The sequence below is a fragment of the Scyliorhinus torazame genome, chromosome 5 (assembly GCF_047496885.1).
Source record: "Scyliorhinus torazame isolate Kashiwa2021f chromosome 5, sScyTor2.1, whole genome shotgun sequence".
NCBI lineage: Eukaryota > Metazoa > Chordata > Chondrichthyes > Carcharhiniformes > Scyliorhinidae > Scyliorhinus > Scyliorhinus torazame.
This window is the reverse complement of record NC_092711.1, coordinates 244,058,492-244,074,874: the sequence shown is the minus strand read 5'-3', so window position 1 is coordinate 244,074,874 and position 16,383 is coordinate 244,058,492. Positions and strand designations below refer to the sequence as shown.

General features: G+C 45.4%; 1 protein-coding gene across 1 annotated transcript; it reads left to right on the top strand.

Annotated features, from left to right (window-relative positions):
• Positions 1-1,977: 1,977 nt before the first annotated feature.
• rps4x (ribosomal protein S4 X-linked) lies at positions 1,978-14,634 on the top strand. Its single transcript, XM_072505230.1, has 7 exons — positions 1,978-2,048; positions 2,711-2,788; positions 3,995-4,175; positions 5,618-5,715; positions 8,507-8,678; positions 10,893-11,050; positions 14,466-14,634. The coding sequence occupies exons 1-7, from the start codon at positions 2,046-2,048 to the stop codon at positions 14,565-14,567; spliced, it is 792 nt and encodes a 263-aa protein (XP_072361331.1). The 5' UTR covers positions 1,978-2,045; the 3' UTR covers positions 14,568-14,634.
• The last annotated feature ends 1,749 nt before the right edge of the window (positions 14,635-16,383 follow it).

The following is a 16,383-nucleotide window of genomic DNA, read 5'->3' as shown; positions in this document are numbered from 1 at the left end:
CTTCTGTCGCGACACGACGGACTTCCTACAGAAACTCAGCACCCATGGACCAGTTGAACCAGGAACATTCCTCATCACAATGGACGTCTCGGCACTCTACACCAGCATCCCCCATGACGACGGCATTGCTGCAACAGCCTCAGTACTCAACACTGACAACTACCAATCTCCAGACTCAATTCTGCAACTCACCCGCTTCATTCTGGATCGCAACGTCTTCACCTTCGAGAACAAGTTCTTCATCCAGACGCACGGAACAGCCATGGAGACCAAATTCGCACCCCAATACGCCAACATCTTCATGTACAAGTTTGAACAAGACCTACTCACCGCACAGGACCTTCAACCGACGTTATACACCAGATACATCGATGACATTTTTTTCCTTTGGACCCACGGCGAAGAATCACTGAAACGACTACACGGTGACATCAATAAGATCCATCCAACCATCAGACTCACCATGGACTACTCTCCAAAATCAGTTGCATTCTTGGACACACTCGTCTCCATCAAGGACGGTCACCTCAGCACTTCGCTTCACCGCAAACCCACGGATAACCTCACGATACTACACTTCTCCAGCTTCCACCCTAAACACATTAAAGAAGCCATCCCCTATGGACAAGCTCTCCGTATACACAGGATCTGCTCAGACGAAGAGGAGCGTAACAGACATCTACAGACGTTGAAAGATGCCCTCGTACGAACGGGATATGGCGCTCGACTCATCGATCGACAGTTCCAACGCGCCACAGCAAAAAAGACCTCCTCAGAAGACAAACATGGGACACAACCGACAGAATACCCTTTGTCGTCCAGTACTTTCCCAGAGCGGAGAAACTACGACATCTTCTTCACAGCCTTCAACACGTCATCGATGAAGATGAACATCTTGCCAAGGTCATCCCCACACACCCACTACTTGCCTTCAAACAACCGCGCAACCTCAAACAAACCATTGTTTGCAGCAAACTACCCAGCCTTCAGAACAGTGACCACGACACCACACAACCCTGCCATGGCAATCTCTGCAAGACGTGCCAGATCATCGACATGGATACCACCATTACACGTGAGAACACCACCCACCAGGTACGCGGTACATACTCGTGCGACTCGGCCAACGTTGTCTACCTCATACGCTGCAGGAAAGGATGTCCCGAAGCGTGGTACATTGGCGAGACCATGCAAACGCTGCGATAACGAATGAACGGACATCGCGCGATAATCACCAGGCAGGAATGTTCCCGTCCAGTCGGAGAACACTTCAGCAGTCAAGGGCATTCAGCCTCTGATCTCCGGCTTAGCGTTCTCCAAGGCGGCCTTCAGGACGCTCGACAACGCAGAATCGCTGAGCAGATGCTTATAGCTAAGTTCCGTACACATAAGTGCGGCCTCAACCGGGACCTTGGATTCATGTCGCATTACATTCATCCCCCACCATCTGGCCTGCAAAATCCTACCAACTGTCCTGGCTTGAGACAATTCACACCTCTTTAACCTGGGGTTACCCCATCTCTGGATCTGTAAAGATTTAATCATCTGCTAATGCTCGCATTCCAAGCATTGTCTGGCATCTTTGAATCTGTCCATACATATGTTTCTGGAACAGACCTCTTCATTCACCTGAGGAAGGAGCTGCGCTCCAAAAGCTAGTGACATCGAAACAAACCTGTGGGACTTTAACCTGGTGTTGTAAAACTTCTTACTGTGCTCACCCCAGTCCACCGCTGGCATCTCCACATCATATATTTTTGTAGACAATAAATGAAAAGTTTTTTTATAAAGCTCCTTTAATTTTTCTTGCTGATCACGCCAGGGGGCTAATCTTTAATTCCTGGGAGAGTTGGAAACTCTAATGTAAGATAGTGTATGGCTGAAAAAGAGGTAGACCCACAGTCTGTCCTATCAACTGACCATTGTGCTGCTGACACTGGACCTGACCAGTTGCTGACTTGTCGAGGGGCACAGTGCGCAGGCGCACCGCGGCCTGGAGGCGCGCTGCATTGTGGGGAACGCTCCTTTTTCCTGCAGCTACAGAAATGGTGAGAGTTGGCGGCGAAGAGAGCGCGGGGCGAATCCGACAACATCCACTTCGTAAAGCGGGCAAACGCGATTAACCTCACCGCCGTCCGTTTATAAACGGCCGGGGAATCAGGCTCCGGGACAATTTGCGCGAAGCGAACGGCAGCTTGCTGGATATTCTAACACATAGTGCGGCGGGGCCACCGAGCGAGTGCTGGGCGGAGAGCGGCGGTCATTTGCCGTCCCGGGGACTCGGAGGGAGGGGGAGACCGAGAGAGAGCGCTCGACTCCCGGGGAGCCAACCTGGCTCACCTCCCCTCCACCTTATTACAGCGGGGTTGGCGCTGATTCAGTCAGTTAACGTTTGCTGCCCCTTGTCTCCTTTCGCTGCCGGGCGATGTAGGCCCAGGACTAGACCGTGGCCCATCAGCGGCCTGGATTTGCAGCTTCAGCCCGGGACTGGCGGTTAGGTTTCGGGTTTATAAATAATCTTTCTCTCCTCACCCCGCCCTGGGTTAGGCGAGAGAGTCGGACTCGGGGCAGGGGGGGGGGGGGGGAGCTCCTGCTCCTGCTCCTGCTCCTGCTGCTGCTGCTGCTGCTGCTGCCGCCGCCGCCCCGCGGATCTGGACACCGGAGGATTGAGAGTCGCACCTACAAACTAAACACTTTCCTCTTCACACAGGCCCGAGGTCCAAAGAAGCACCTGAAGCGCCTGGCGGCTCCCCGACATTGGATGCTGGATAAACTGACCGGGGTATTTGTAAGTATCTCCCCAACATCGGAGGAAATATTGATATTTGATTTGCCCCGATACTGTGGGTGAATAGCCCCATTGGGGCAACAGCAACTTTGTGTTGTGCTGAATGGAGAGTTTTGCAGTCCAGCCTGGCAACCTGTTGTCACGAATCCTAGTATATTTTATGTCTAAATAACTGTTTAGCTGGTACGGTTGATGCCTTTCAACTTTTTATTCCAGTTAAGGTTAATGCTGTTTAACTTTTTATTCCAGTTTGAAATATTGTACATTTTTTAAACAGTCAGCTTGTACTCTAGTCAGTTTACAGATTGAGTGATGAGTTCACAAGAGCCTTTTACTCCAATGAATTTGGCAATATCTTTTCTTCAATGTGCATTTAAAAATGAGTTGCTCTGCGTGCATCAAGGTTGGCGATAATAAAAAAAATAAATGTTAGAGGCTGCAGTTGCTGAATGATTTGCTCTGTAATCCTACTTTGCTTTTTAAAGGCGCTGTCATTCATAGAATTTACAGTGCAGAAGGAGGCCATTCGGCCCATCAAGTCTGCACCGGCTCTTGGAAAGAGCACCCTACCCAAGGTCCACACCTCCACCCTATCCCCATAACCCAGTAACCCCACCCAACCCTAAGGGCAATTTTGGACACGAAGGGCAATTTATCATGGCCAATCCACCTAACCTGCACATCTTTGGACTGTGGGAGGAAACCGGAGCACCCGGAGGAAACCCACGCACACACGGGGAGGATGTGCAGACTCCACACAGACAGTGACCCAAGCCGGAATCGAACCTGGGACCCTGGAGCTGTGAAGCAATTGTGCTATCCACAATGCTACCGTGCTGTCATAGTTTGTCACCTGCTGTTCTCAGCCTGTTAAGTCTTTGGGGTGTCCTGCTTGGTTGCCCAGAAGATCTAAGTACAACCCAAATGGATGTAGTTTGACACCTGGGGTTTGGCAGAAATATTAAACTAGTTTGTGGACTTGTTTCTCTGGCTTGTCACAAGGAAGGAAGATGAGAGAGAAAAATGCCATGAGAGTAATGTGGCTTCAGGTAAAAAGGAAGCAGGTGTTGCAACTTTATGCTAGAATGAGAGTTACTGAGAATATTCCAGTTAGAAAACATCTTCCAACTGAATGTACTGTCCAGATGAGTGTTCAGGAATTTGGTACGTCGCATACAGTGTGTATAACCTGATTTGCTTTATTAGGCTCCCCGTCCATCTACTGGTCCCCACAAGCTCCGAGAGTGCCTCCCGCTCATCATTTTCCTCCGAAATCGCCTGAAGTATGCGCTGACTGGTGATGAGGTAAAGAAGATCTGTATGCAGAGATTCATCAAAATTGATGGCAAAGTCCGTACAGATATCACCTACCCAACTGGATTCATGGGTAATTATGGCAGTCCTCTAAAGGGCGTTTGAAGATCCTTATCCCTCGCATGCGTTGTCTGGATTGAATATTGGTTTCAGCAGATTGATTTCATTCTCTTCTCAAACAAAATGGAGACAATCCTGCGCTATTGCTTTGAAAAGTAGACATACAATTCCTGATGTCAAATTGGGTGTGTTTGGAAAGGTTTCCTCTAAGCTATCACAGCATCCTGACCTGAAACTATTTTTGGTCACTGGACTAAAAACCTAGACCTCCCTCCCTAACAGTACTGTGTATGTACCTATGCCAAATGGCCAGCAGTGGTTCAATTTTTCGAGGGATGGGTAACACGAGGCTTACCCTGCCAGTTCTATTCATATCCCAAGAAAAAAGGGTACTTGGTTGAATCTGTTCAAATATAATAGTGGAGAAGAGAGGATGGCCTGAAGGGAATGGAATGTGTGTGGTGGGAATTAGAAGCTTTACCCAGAGAATTGCATTTTCTTGTGCTGCCTCTTTGTAGACTGCCAGATGTTGTAGCTACTGTAATGTCACAAAGAATGACTTATCCATTTTGGTAGGAATAACAGCAAAAGGGATTATTATTTAAATAAAATATTAAAACATGCTGCTGTGCAGAGAGACCTGGGTGTGCTAGTGCATGAGTCGCAAAAGTTGGTTTACAGGTGCAACAGGTGATTAAGAAGGCGAATGGAATTTTGTCCTTCATTGCTAGAGGGATGGAGTTTAAGACTAGGGAGGTTATGCTGCAATTGTATAAGGTGTTAGTGAGGCCACACCTGGAGTATTGTGTTCAGTTTTGGTCTCCTTACTTGAGAAAGGACGTACTGGCACTGGAGGATGTGCAGAGGAGATTAACTAGGTTAATCCCAGAGCTGAAGGGGTTGGATTACGAGGAGAGGTTGAGTAGACTGGGACTGCACTCGTTGGAATTTCGAAGGATGAGGGGGGATCTTATAGTAACATATAAAATTATGAACGGAATAGATAGGATAGATGCGGGCAGGTTGTTTCCACTGGCGGGTGAAAGCAGAACTAGGGGGCATAGCCTCAAAATAAGGGAAAGTAGATTTAGGACTGATTTTAGGAGGAACTTCTTCACCCAAAGGGTTGTGAATCTATGGAATTCCTTGCCCAGTGAAGCAGTAGAGGCTCCTTCAGTAAATGTTTTTAAGATAAAGATTTTTTTTTGAAGAATAAAGGGATTAAGGGTTATGGTGTTCGGGCCGGAAAGTGGAGCTGAGTCCACAAAAGATCAGCCATGATCTCTGAATGGTGGAGCAGGCTCGAGGGGCCAGATGGCCTACTCCTGCTTCTAGTTCTTATGTTGTTTGGTTGACAGCTTTTTGATTTTGGTAACATTTGTGTTTGCACTTTAGTTGCATGATGTGTTGTGCTTAATTTATGAATATGTGCACAATGTATTTCATTATTTGCAGATGTGATCAGCATTGATAAGACGAGTGAACACTTCCGTCTGATCTATGACACCAAGGGTCGTTTTGCTGTACATCGAATTACAGCTGAGGAGGCCAAGGTAATTGCCTCATCATGGACTCTTATTTTTGTTCTTTCATGGAATTTATGCCAGCATTCGTTGCTCTTCCATTTAAGTAGTCATTTGGGCATGTCCCTTGTTTCAACTCCACCTGGCACCTGAAGTGATGTGCTCAAGAGCAGCTTCAATATTTACTTCTGTTGATCTTTCCCTTTTTGAAGAGCTTGCTTCACCGGCTTCTGCCTTTGTGTACTTGTTATGACTGGCATAATGGGCATGAGTCTGTGCCCTATGCAATGGAGGGGAGAATATTTTGACAAAACTGCATGGTCAGCATTAGCTGGCTTCTTTAGGCTCCTGAGAGTGGGGGTAAGACCTACGCAGGTCATGCAGAACGTGCAAACTCCACACAGACAGTGACCTGGGGTTGGGATCAATCACTGATCCTCGGTGCCCTGAAGCAGCAGTGCCAACCACTGCGCCATGTTGCTGCCCCAATTCTTGGTTTGCAATGAGATTGGCATCAAATGTGAAGGCTTAGCGCCTTTTGGAATAACGCTTATGGAAGTGTTTGTAATAGATTAATTTTCCTGACTGCATTGTGTTTTGAGTCTTTTGCAGCACTCCCATTAGACTGCACTGACTGATTAGAAATAGCTAGATGGTATTTTTATTTCCTTTATGGTATTGGTACACAAAGTGTGGTCTATAAATAAATTATCATTTGGGTGGCAGCATCCAGGTATTTCCAACACTTTTTGGTCAGATTTTCAACATCTATCACCTTTGGCTTTGTTTTAGTGCCATTAAATTGGAGCATGCATTAAACCCCTTGAGCCCTTCATCATCTAACTGATGAGGCTAATAATTACCCCAATCGCTGTTTTCATCATGTCCCCATCGTCCCTTTGTACCCTGCAGAATGCAAAGTTCTCTGCATTCTTAGCCTTGAATAACCTCAATAATGAAGCATCTATAACTCTCTGAGCTAAAGAACTCCAAATATTTGTCGCATCCGGAGATGAGATTCCTCCTAAATAAATGGCTGACCCTTTGTCCTTAAATGAAACGGCCTCTCAGAATCTACCTTCTTAAGCCCTTTCAGAACTGTTCATCTTTCAGTAAGATCACCTCTCATACATTTAAACTGCAAAGCATAAGGAATATCCTACTCAGTCTTCATAAGAGAAATTAAATCTCTGTACATAACCCATCTGTGCTTCCTCTTCCCAGGCCATATAAATGGGATTTGTTGTTGAGATAGGTGGTAGTTCTTCCTTTCTGGATCCAAGCCACAGAGTCGTCAATTTACCCCTGCCACTTTTCTTAATTCCTCCGGTTAAACCAAATCATGATTATCATTCCAGGTGTTGATATAAAAATTGGCAGGATAATGCAGTTCCTCAGCCTTGGGTGTTTTCCACAATTTTTTCATTTTGCTGTAATTAGGTAGAGGGAATGGTAACTGGCCTGTTTCTACCACCAGATAGATGTGTTTGTTGCTGCTAAAATTATTCTGATTTTAAAGGTGACTTTATAAACATTTAAATAACTTGCTGGCCAAGTTCACTGGGATGTGCAGATCATAGAATTCCTACAGTTGAGAAGGACGCCATTGAGTTTGCATCGATCCTCTGAAAGAGCACCCCACCGAGGTGCATGTCCCCGCCCTATCCCCATAATGCTACCTAACCTTGTGGAGGGGTAATTTAACATGGCCAATCCTCCTAACCTGTACATCTTTGGACTGGGAGGAAGTCTGAGCACCTGGATGAAACCCACGTAGACAAGTGTAGAACATGCAAACTCCCCGCAGTCAGCCAAGGCCGGAATGTAACCCGGGTGCTGTGAGGCAACCCTGCTGCCCCTGGGTATTGTGATGTTGGAGCAAGTAAAGTAATATGTAACGGACCTCGCAACTTTAATTAATGATTTGATTTTTGATAAAAAGCCTCAATTTAAGTAAAGCAATAAATATATGAATCAGAATATTAAATCTGGAAGTTGTACCATTTCATTGGTGTCATGTTCTTGCACCGTTCCTATTTAAATTCTGGAGGACAGATTACTTTAGTGCTAATGGATTTCTGTCAGTGTGAATCTGTTTAAATGCTACCCAGACTCAACCTCCAGTCCCATTGCCGACCAGGTTAGATGCACCTGACTTTGGTTGTGTCGACCCGGTCAAAGTACAGACGCTGGCCATTTGCTATGGAAAGTTGCAAGTGACCACAGGTGCTACTGTGCAATGAAATACTATGTTGTCAGTTCCTCCTGCTAAATTGGATGGATTGTTTACGATACAGTGTCAGTTTGTAGTTAAATAGTATTGGGTAGTAGGAGTGAATTGGATTCAACAAGATTTATTAAAAAAAAAAAAAAAAATTTAGTGTACCCAATTCATTTTTCCCCATTAAGGGGCAATTTAGCGTGGCCAATCCACCTACCCTGCACATCTTTTGGGTTGTGCGGGCGAAACCCAAGCAAACATGGGGCGAATGTGCAAACTCCACACGGACAGTGACCCAGAGCTGGGATCGAACATGTGTTTGCGTCGGTTTCGCCCCCACAGCCCAAAGATGTGCAGGGTAGGTGGATTGAACACGCTAAATTGCCCTTTAATTGGAAAAATGAATTGGGTACTTTAAAATTTATTTATTTTTTAAACTTTGTGTGGCCAATCCACCTACCCTACAAACATGGGGAGAATGTGCAAACTCCACAAGGACAGTGACCCAGCGCTGGGATCGAACCCGGGTACTGTAGGCAGCAGTGCTAACCATTGTGTCGTGTCTATGAAGAGTAACAAATATGTTCATTTGTTTTCCAGTATAAGCTGTGTAAAGTAAGGAAGATCCGAGTGGGGACCAAGGGAATCCCTCATCTGGTTACACATGATGCCCGAACCATTCGCTACCCAGACCCACTGATTAAGGTCAACGATACCGTACAGATCGATCTGGATACTGGCAAGATCACAGACTTCATCAAATTTGACACTGGTATCTGAGTTGTGACTGTAAATTGAGCAATATCTTTGTGGTGTGATGAAGCATTTATGGTCAACATGCTTCCAAGTCTGTACTTCTGTCCATTTAGGGAAAGGGTATTAAGATGGAAATTGGCTTCAAATGGCTGCATAGACAGTACAAAGAACAGCACAGGAACTGGCCCTCCAGTTCTATGCCGATCACGATGCCTGTAAACCTTCTGCGCTTCCGGGGTCCATATCCTTTTTTCCCGTCCTATTCATGTATTTGTCAAAATGCCTCTTAAATGGCGCTATCATATCTGCTTCCCCCCACCTCCCCAGACAGCGTGTTCCAGGCACTCACCACACTCTATATTTAAAAAAAACTTGCCTTGCACATCTTGTCTAAACTTCCCCCCTCGCATCGTAAACCTATGTCCCCTGGAAATTGCCTTTTCCACCCTGGAAAACCGTCTGACTGTCCATGCCACTCTTAATTCTCAATCAGGTTGCCCCTCAACCTCCGTCGTTCCAATTAAAACCGAGTTTATCCAACCTCTACTGATAGCTAATACCCTCCAGACCGGGCAACGCCCTGGTAAACCTTTTCTGTACCCTCTCCAAAGCATCAACATACTTCTGGTAGTGTGGCGACCAGAATTATATGCAATATTCCAAATGTGCCCCAACTGGCACAGTGGGCTAAACAGCTGGTTTGTAATGTAGAACAATGCAGTGTGGGTTCAATTCCCGTACCGGCCTCCCCGAACAGGTGCCGGAATGTGGCGGCTAGGGGCTTTTCACAGTAACTTCATTGAAGCCTACTTGTGACAATAAGCGATTATTATTAACTAAAGTTCTGTACAACTGCAGCATGACGTGCCAATTATTATACTCCATGCCCTGACTGAAGTCAAGCAAGCCTTCTTGACTTACCTTATCCACCTGTTGACACTTTCAGTGATGTGGACCTGTATGCCCAGATCATCTTTGTCACTTCCTCATGCAACCCGATTCAAGTTAGTGAGACACGACCTCCCATTCACAAAACTATGCTGCCCTAAGTGAAGAACAATGGCACAGAGCAATATAGAATGATAGAGAATTTACAAAGTAAAATCAAAATCTTCTGGTAAGATCAGTGTAATTTTCTCTGGTTGAAGCTGGGTAGGATTCTAAGCTCCAGATAGTCTGAGTTTACAAATTTAAAATGTTTTCAAAGCACGGGAAAATGTAGAGTGAAAGTAAAGTTACTTTAAATACCCGAATCATTTTAAAAAATATCATTTTTAAGTAAAGGGTTACATACGAATAGTGTTATATTTCTCACGGTACCTGAAATGTGTAATAGATGCAGTTTTTATACTCTGTACATAGGTTTTGCAGCAATAATTCTACCATTAGAAGCTGTTTAATCAAGCCATCAGTAGCAACAAATTATGGTGATTTGGCTCACCTAACTAGCCACAACTGAGTTTTTGTTGCATATGGTCCATGCATTTTAAAGTAACCTGGATCAGCATTGGGTGAAAGAAATATGAGGTTAAGCTGATGGGGTTCCTAAAGAAAAATGTGTCCCCTGTGCATCAGATGCTTTTCAGCATCTTAACCTCTGTTACATGCTGGAAGAGAAGAAAATTACAGCGTAAATCATTCCTTGGTTGCAGATCCCATGCATGGATTTATTACTGGAGGACTGAATAGAGATCAGGAACATGGACTCTTGACTTGATTCCTTTCCCTAGCCTAGCTTGCTTATCTTCAACTCCCTTTAACAATAGATTGAGAAATTAATACCAATTAAAATGTAATGAGACCATGATAGTCTAGGAGCATTTTAGGGGGCACTGGAATGTAGGGAATATTAATTTTTACAGACTGTTGATATTGTGATGGAATAAGTTGTGTGCCATTACTTGGGCTATTTTGCATTTAAAAAAGAAACCTGAGTGAATAATTTTATTGGGTACGTTCTATACATAAGAACTACTCCTAAAATAGGCGTAGCACGGTGGTGCAATGGTTAGCACTGCTGCCTCAGCGCCGAGGACCCGGGTTTGATCCCAGACCCAGGTCACTGTCCGTGTGGAATTTGCACATTCTCCCTGTGTCTGTGTGGGTATCACCCCACAACCTAAAGATGTGCAGGGTAGGTGAGTTGACCATGTCCCTTAATAAATAAAAATAATAATTATTCCTAAAATCCCCTTGATGTGTTGTCACCTGTTTCGTTGTCCTCCTGCAGGTAACTTGTGCATGGTGATAGGAGGTGCTAACTTGGGTCGTATTGGAGTGATCACTAATCGTGAGAGGCACCCTGGCTCTTTTGATGTCGTTCATGTAAAGGATGCTAATGGTAACAGCTTTGCTACCAGGCTTTCCAACATTTTTGTTATTGGGAAAGTAAGTATGAATTCTGGTGCCATTGGAAACATTTTTTTTGTTTACGTAGTTGACCAGTCAATTGTGGCTTCAGTTATCAGACATGGTCCTGCTTTATCAAGATAGCTCTTGGTGAAGGGCAGAAACTGCAGCATGATTATGGACCTCTTAATTCTTTGAGTGTGCACACTGACTTGCAAAACTAAATAATACTTTATCAAACAGTTGTATATAGTTGCTAGATATTCACCAGTTCAATGCAGAATTTGTTTTGGTGTTTTCAGCCATGGCTCAGTAGTAGGAATCCTAAGATTCCTATTCCTGGGATTGAGCACTAAAATCAAGGTTTGACTCCCCAGTGCAGAAGTGAGAGAGCACTGCCCTGTCAGAGGCGCTCTCTTTTCGATAGAACATTAAACCCGGTCCCATCAGCCTCAAGGTGGATGGAAAATTCCATGGCACCAATTTGAAGATAAGCTGGGAAATTATCTCCTGTGTCCTGACTATTCATTCAAAGAACAAAGAAATGTACAGCACAGGAACAGGCCCTCCAAGCCCGTGCCGACCATGCTGCCCGACTAAACTACAATCTTCTACACTTCCTGGGTCCGTATCCCTCTATTCCCATCCTATTCATGTATTTGTCAAGATGCCCCTTAAATGTCACTATCGTCCCTGCTTCCACCACCTCCTCTGGTAGCGAGTTCCAGGCACCCACTACCCTCTGCGTAAAAAAACTTGCATCGTACATCTACTCTAAACCTTGCCCCTCTCACCTTAAACCTATGCCCCCTAGTAATTGACCCCTCTACCCTGGGGAAAAGCCTCTGACTATCCACTCTGTCTATGCCCCTCATAATTTTGTATACCTCTATCAGGTCTCCCCTCAACCTCCTTCGTTCCAGTGAGAACAAACCGAGTTTATTCAACCGCTCCTCATAGCTAATGCCCTCCATACCAGGCAACATTCTGGTAAATCTCTTCTGCACCCTCTCTAAAGCCTCCACATCCTTCTGGTAGTGTGGCGACCAGAATTGAACACTACGCCAAGTGTGGCCTAACTAAGATTCTATACAGCTGCAACATGACTTGCCAATTCTTATACTCAATGCCCCGGCCAATGAAGGCAAGCATGCCGTATGCCTTCTTGACTACCTTCACCACCTGTGTTGCCCCTTTCAATGACCCGTGGACCTGTACTCCTAGATCTCTTTGACTTTCAATACTCTTGAGGGTTCTACCATTCACTGTATATTCCCTACCTGCATTAGACCTTCCAAAATGCATTACCTCACATTTGTCCGGATTAAACTCCATCTGTCATCTCTCCGCCCAAGTCTCCAAACAATCTAAATCCTGCTGTATCCTCTGACAGTCCTCATCGCTATCTGCAATTCCACCAACCTTTGTGTCGTCTGCAAACTTACTAATCAGACCAGTTACATTTTCCTCCAAATCATTTATATATACTACAAAGAGCAACGGTCCCAGCACTGATCCCTGTGGAACACCACTGGTCACAGCCCTCCAATTAGAAAAGCATCCTTCCATTGCTGCTACTCTGCCTTCTATGACCTAGCCAGTTCTGTATCCACCTTGCCAGCTCACCCCTGATCCCGTGTGACTTCACCTTTTGTACTAGTCTACCATGAGGGACCTTGTCAAAGGCCTTACTGAAGTCCATATAGACAACATCCACTGCCCTACCTGCATCAATCATCTTAGTGACCCCCTCGAAAAACTCCTATCGAGTTAGTGAGACACTACCTTCCCTTCACAAAACCGTGCTGCCTCTCACTAATACGTCCATTTGCTTCCAAATGGGAGTAGATCCTGTCTCGAAGAATTCTCTCCAGTAATTTCCCTACCACTGAAGTAAGGCTCACTGGCCTGTAGTTCCCGGGATTATCCTTGCTACCCTTCTTAAACAGAGGAACAACATTGGCTATTCTCCAGTCCTCCGGGACATCCCCTGAAGAGTGAGGATCCAAAGATTTCTGTCAAGGCCTCAGCAATTTCCTCTCCAGCCTCCTTCAGTATTCTGGGGTAGATCCCATCAGGCCCTGGGGACTTATCTACCGTAATATTTTTTAAGACACCCAACACACCTAGTCTTTTTGGAACTCAATGTGACCCAGGATATCTACACACCCTTCTCCAGACTCAACATCTACCAATTTCTTCTCTTTGGTGAATACTGATGCAAAGATAGATTCCTTAGTCAACATCACAAAAGCAGGTAATCCCGACATTATCATGTCACTGAATACACATTGGCTACTGTGTTTCCTACATTATAGCAGTGACTATACTTCATAATTACTTAGTTGATGATGTTTTGAGACGTGCTATGTAAATGCATGTTTTGCCTGGATTGCAAAGCTTTAGTTGTGTGTCAGCCTCTTGAGTTAGAAGGTTGTGTATTGCCTTTTGTAGACACTTGATCCTAGACACTCCAGTACAGTATTCAGTGACTACTGACTTTTTTAGGATGAGGTGTTACATTGATCTCCTATTTCCACTGCGCGGAAACACTAAATAATTCCATGGGATTATACAAAAAATTCATTTGTTCCTTGCTAATGCCACTAAAACAAATCAACTGCCCCCTTGCTACATTACCACAATGATTATGCTTCAGATGAAATTCACAGGCAGTGAAGTGCTTTGAGGTGTCCTTTGACTGAAAGGTGCTGTATAAAAATGCAAACCTTTTCTTTGAATGTTTAATTGGTGAGCTGCATTTCTAGTTATCTGCTGCATTTTGGTTCATCCTCTTTGGGAAATTCTGCACATGACGATTTGAACAAGTTAGTGACTTACTGTGAAGTAAAAGTAGCTTTCTCAGAAGATTGAATCTGTTCCCACTCTCAGCATCTATTGTGACAGTAGATTAAGTTCACTGTATGATTGATCAAAAACCATAACAATCTTCTATGTAGCAACTTGTTAGGAATTTGTATTTATAAAATGTGCCATTAGAAGTTTCCATGACTGATTGGTTGTAATGCAACTGAGTGTTGAGGTTTTCCAGGCCCGGGGGGCGGGGGGGGGGGGGAAGAGAGAAATGGCGAAAGTTACAAAGGTGCCTAGAAACAAATTGCCATTGGCGTTGTGCTGTTGATAATCGAGCCAAAACCTGCAGAAGAGTGGCGCAGTGGTTAACACAGCTGCCACCCGGCACTGAGGACCCGGGTTCAATCCCGGTCCTGGGTCACTGTCCTTGTGGAGTTTGCACATTCTCTCCCTGGGTCTCACCACCACAACCAAAAAGATGTGCAGGATAGATGGATTGGTCATGTTAAATTGCCCCTTAATTGAATAAAAAATAATTGATTACTCTTTTTATTAAAAAAATATTTTTTTTAAAGTTGCAGAAAAATACCATTTTTATGTATTTACTTCCACCACTTTAACCAAATTTCTTTGTTCTTAGGGTAATAAGCCATGGGTTTCTCTGCCTCGTGGAAAGGGTATTCGCCTCACCATTGCTGAAGAGAGAGACAAGAGACTGGCTGCTAAGCAAAGTAACAACTAAATATCAGGACTGTACAGTGGTAGTACCACCCCCAAGCAGAATTAAAAACAGACATTCTTTATATACATTCCTCTGTAGTTGTTGTTTGCTTTTCTTCCCTGTCCTTGTACAAAAATTGCTCAGTAATATGTCCTATGTGTTTGTCCAAAGCCACGTGCCTTTGCAGAACAAGTTGTACTGCTAAATTAATACTGTAGAACAGACTTTATATTGAGGAACATAGGAAGTAGAAGTCGGCAATTAAGCCCTTCAAGCTTGCTCTGCTATTCCTTTTTTTAATAAACATTTTATTGAGGTATTTTTGGTATATTAACAACAACCAAATAAACTATACATGAAACCATAAATATAGTGCAAAAGCATTTACCTCTCGTACAAGTCCCTCCCTATTGACCCCCTACTCTAATCTAAACTACTCTCTCTCTCTTTCTCTCTCTTCTTCCCCCCCCCCCCCCCCCCAAAAAACGTCTGCTGACGATTAACTTCCTGCAAAGAAGGTGACGAATGGTTGCCATCTCCGGGTGAACCCTAACAGTGACCCTCTCAAGGCGAACTTGATTTTCTCCAAACAGAGAAAGCTAGCCAGGTCCGATTGCCAGGTCGTCGACTTCGGGCGCTTTGAGTCCCTCAATGCTATAGTATCCGTCTCCAGGGAAGCAAAGGCCAGAACGTCTGCCTCTCCTGGTTTCCCAGGTCTTCTGACACCCCGAAAATCGCCACCTCTGGACTCAGCGCCGCCCTTGTTTTTAACACCGTGGACATGACGTCCGCAAACCCCTGCCAAAATCCCCAAAGCTTTGGACATGTCCAAAACATGTGGAAATGGTTCGCCGGTCCTCCCCGCACATTTTGTGCACCTGTCCTCAACCCCAAAGAATCTGCTCATCCAGGCCACTGTCCTGTGAGCCCGGTGAACAACCTTAAATTGTATCAGGCTGAGCCTGGCACATGTTGCGGATGTGTTGACTCTACTCAACGCGTCTGCCCATAGACCATCCTCTCTCCTCCCAGCTCCTCCCACTTGCGCTTCATCGCCTCGGTCTGCGTCTCCTCTGACCCCATCAGATCCTTATAAATGCCTGAGACGCTCCCTTCTCCTACCCACCCTCTGGAAACTACCCTGTCCTGAATCCCCCTTAGCGGTAGGAGTGGGAAGGTTGACACCTGTTTACGAAGGAAGTCCCGCACCTGCATATACCTGAATTTGTTTCCCCTCGCCAACCCAAACTTCTCCAGCGCCCTCATACTCTGACAGCTCCCCTCTATGAACATATCCCCCATCCTCAATACCCGCTCTCCGTCATAACTGGAATCCCCCGTCCATACTCCCTGGGGCAAACCGGTGAATATCACAGATTGGGGCCCAGATCGATGCTCCCACATGCCGCCTCCACTGTGCCCAAACTCAGGGCCGCCACCACCACTGACCTGGTGGAGTACTGTGCCGGCGGGAACTCTCCGAGCAATTGCCAACGGTTCTACAGTCAGCGCAAACAACTGGGGAGAGGAGGCATCTATCTCGTCCCCGGTGCAGTCTAAAATAGTCTGATGTTGTCCTATTCGCCTCTACACTTGCCACAGGAGCCTGACCCAGTCAAAGCCCTGCCCGAATCCAAACCGTCCCAGTATCTCCCACATATAGTCTCATTCTACCCGATCAAAAGCCTTTTCTGCATCCATTGCGATCGCTACCTCCACCTCCCTACCTTCTTGGGCCACCATGAGCACATTTAACAGCCTTCTTACATTGGCCACCAACTGCCTCCCCAATAACGTCTGGAACACAATCTTCGATCCTGGAGGACAAGATTTTGGC

Excerpts from the sequence above, each read along its gene's own strand:
- rps4x (XM_072505230.1), top strand. Across the intron at positions 2,789-3,994 it reads ATAAACTGACCGGGGTATTT|GCTCCCCGTCCATCTACTGG; the intron begins GTAAGTATCTCC and ends TTGCTTTATTAG. Across the intron at positions 11,051-14,465 it reads ACATTTTTGTTATTGGGAAA|GGTAATAAGCCATGGGTTTC; the intron begins GTAAGTATGAAT and ends CTTTGTTCTTAG.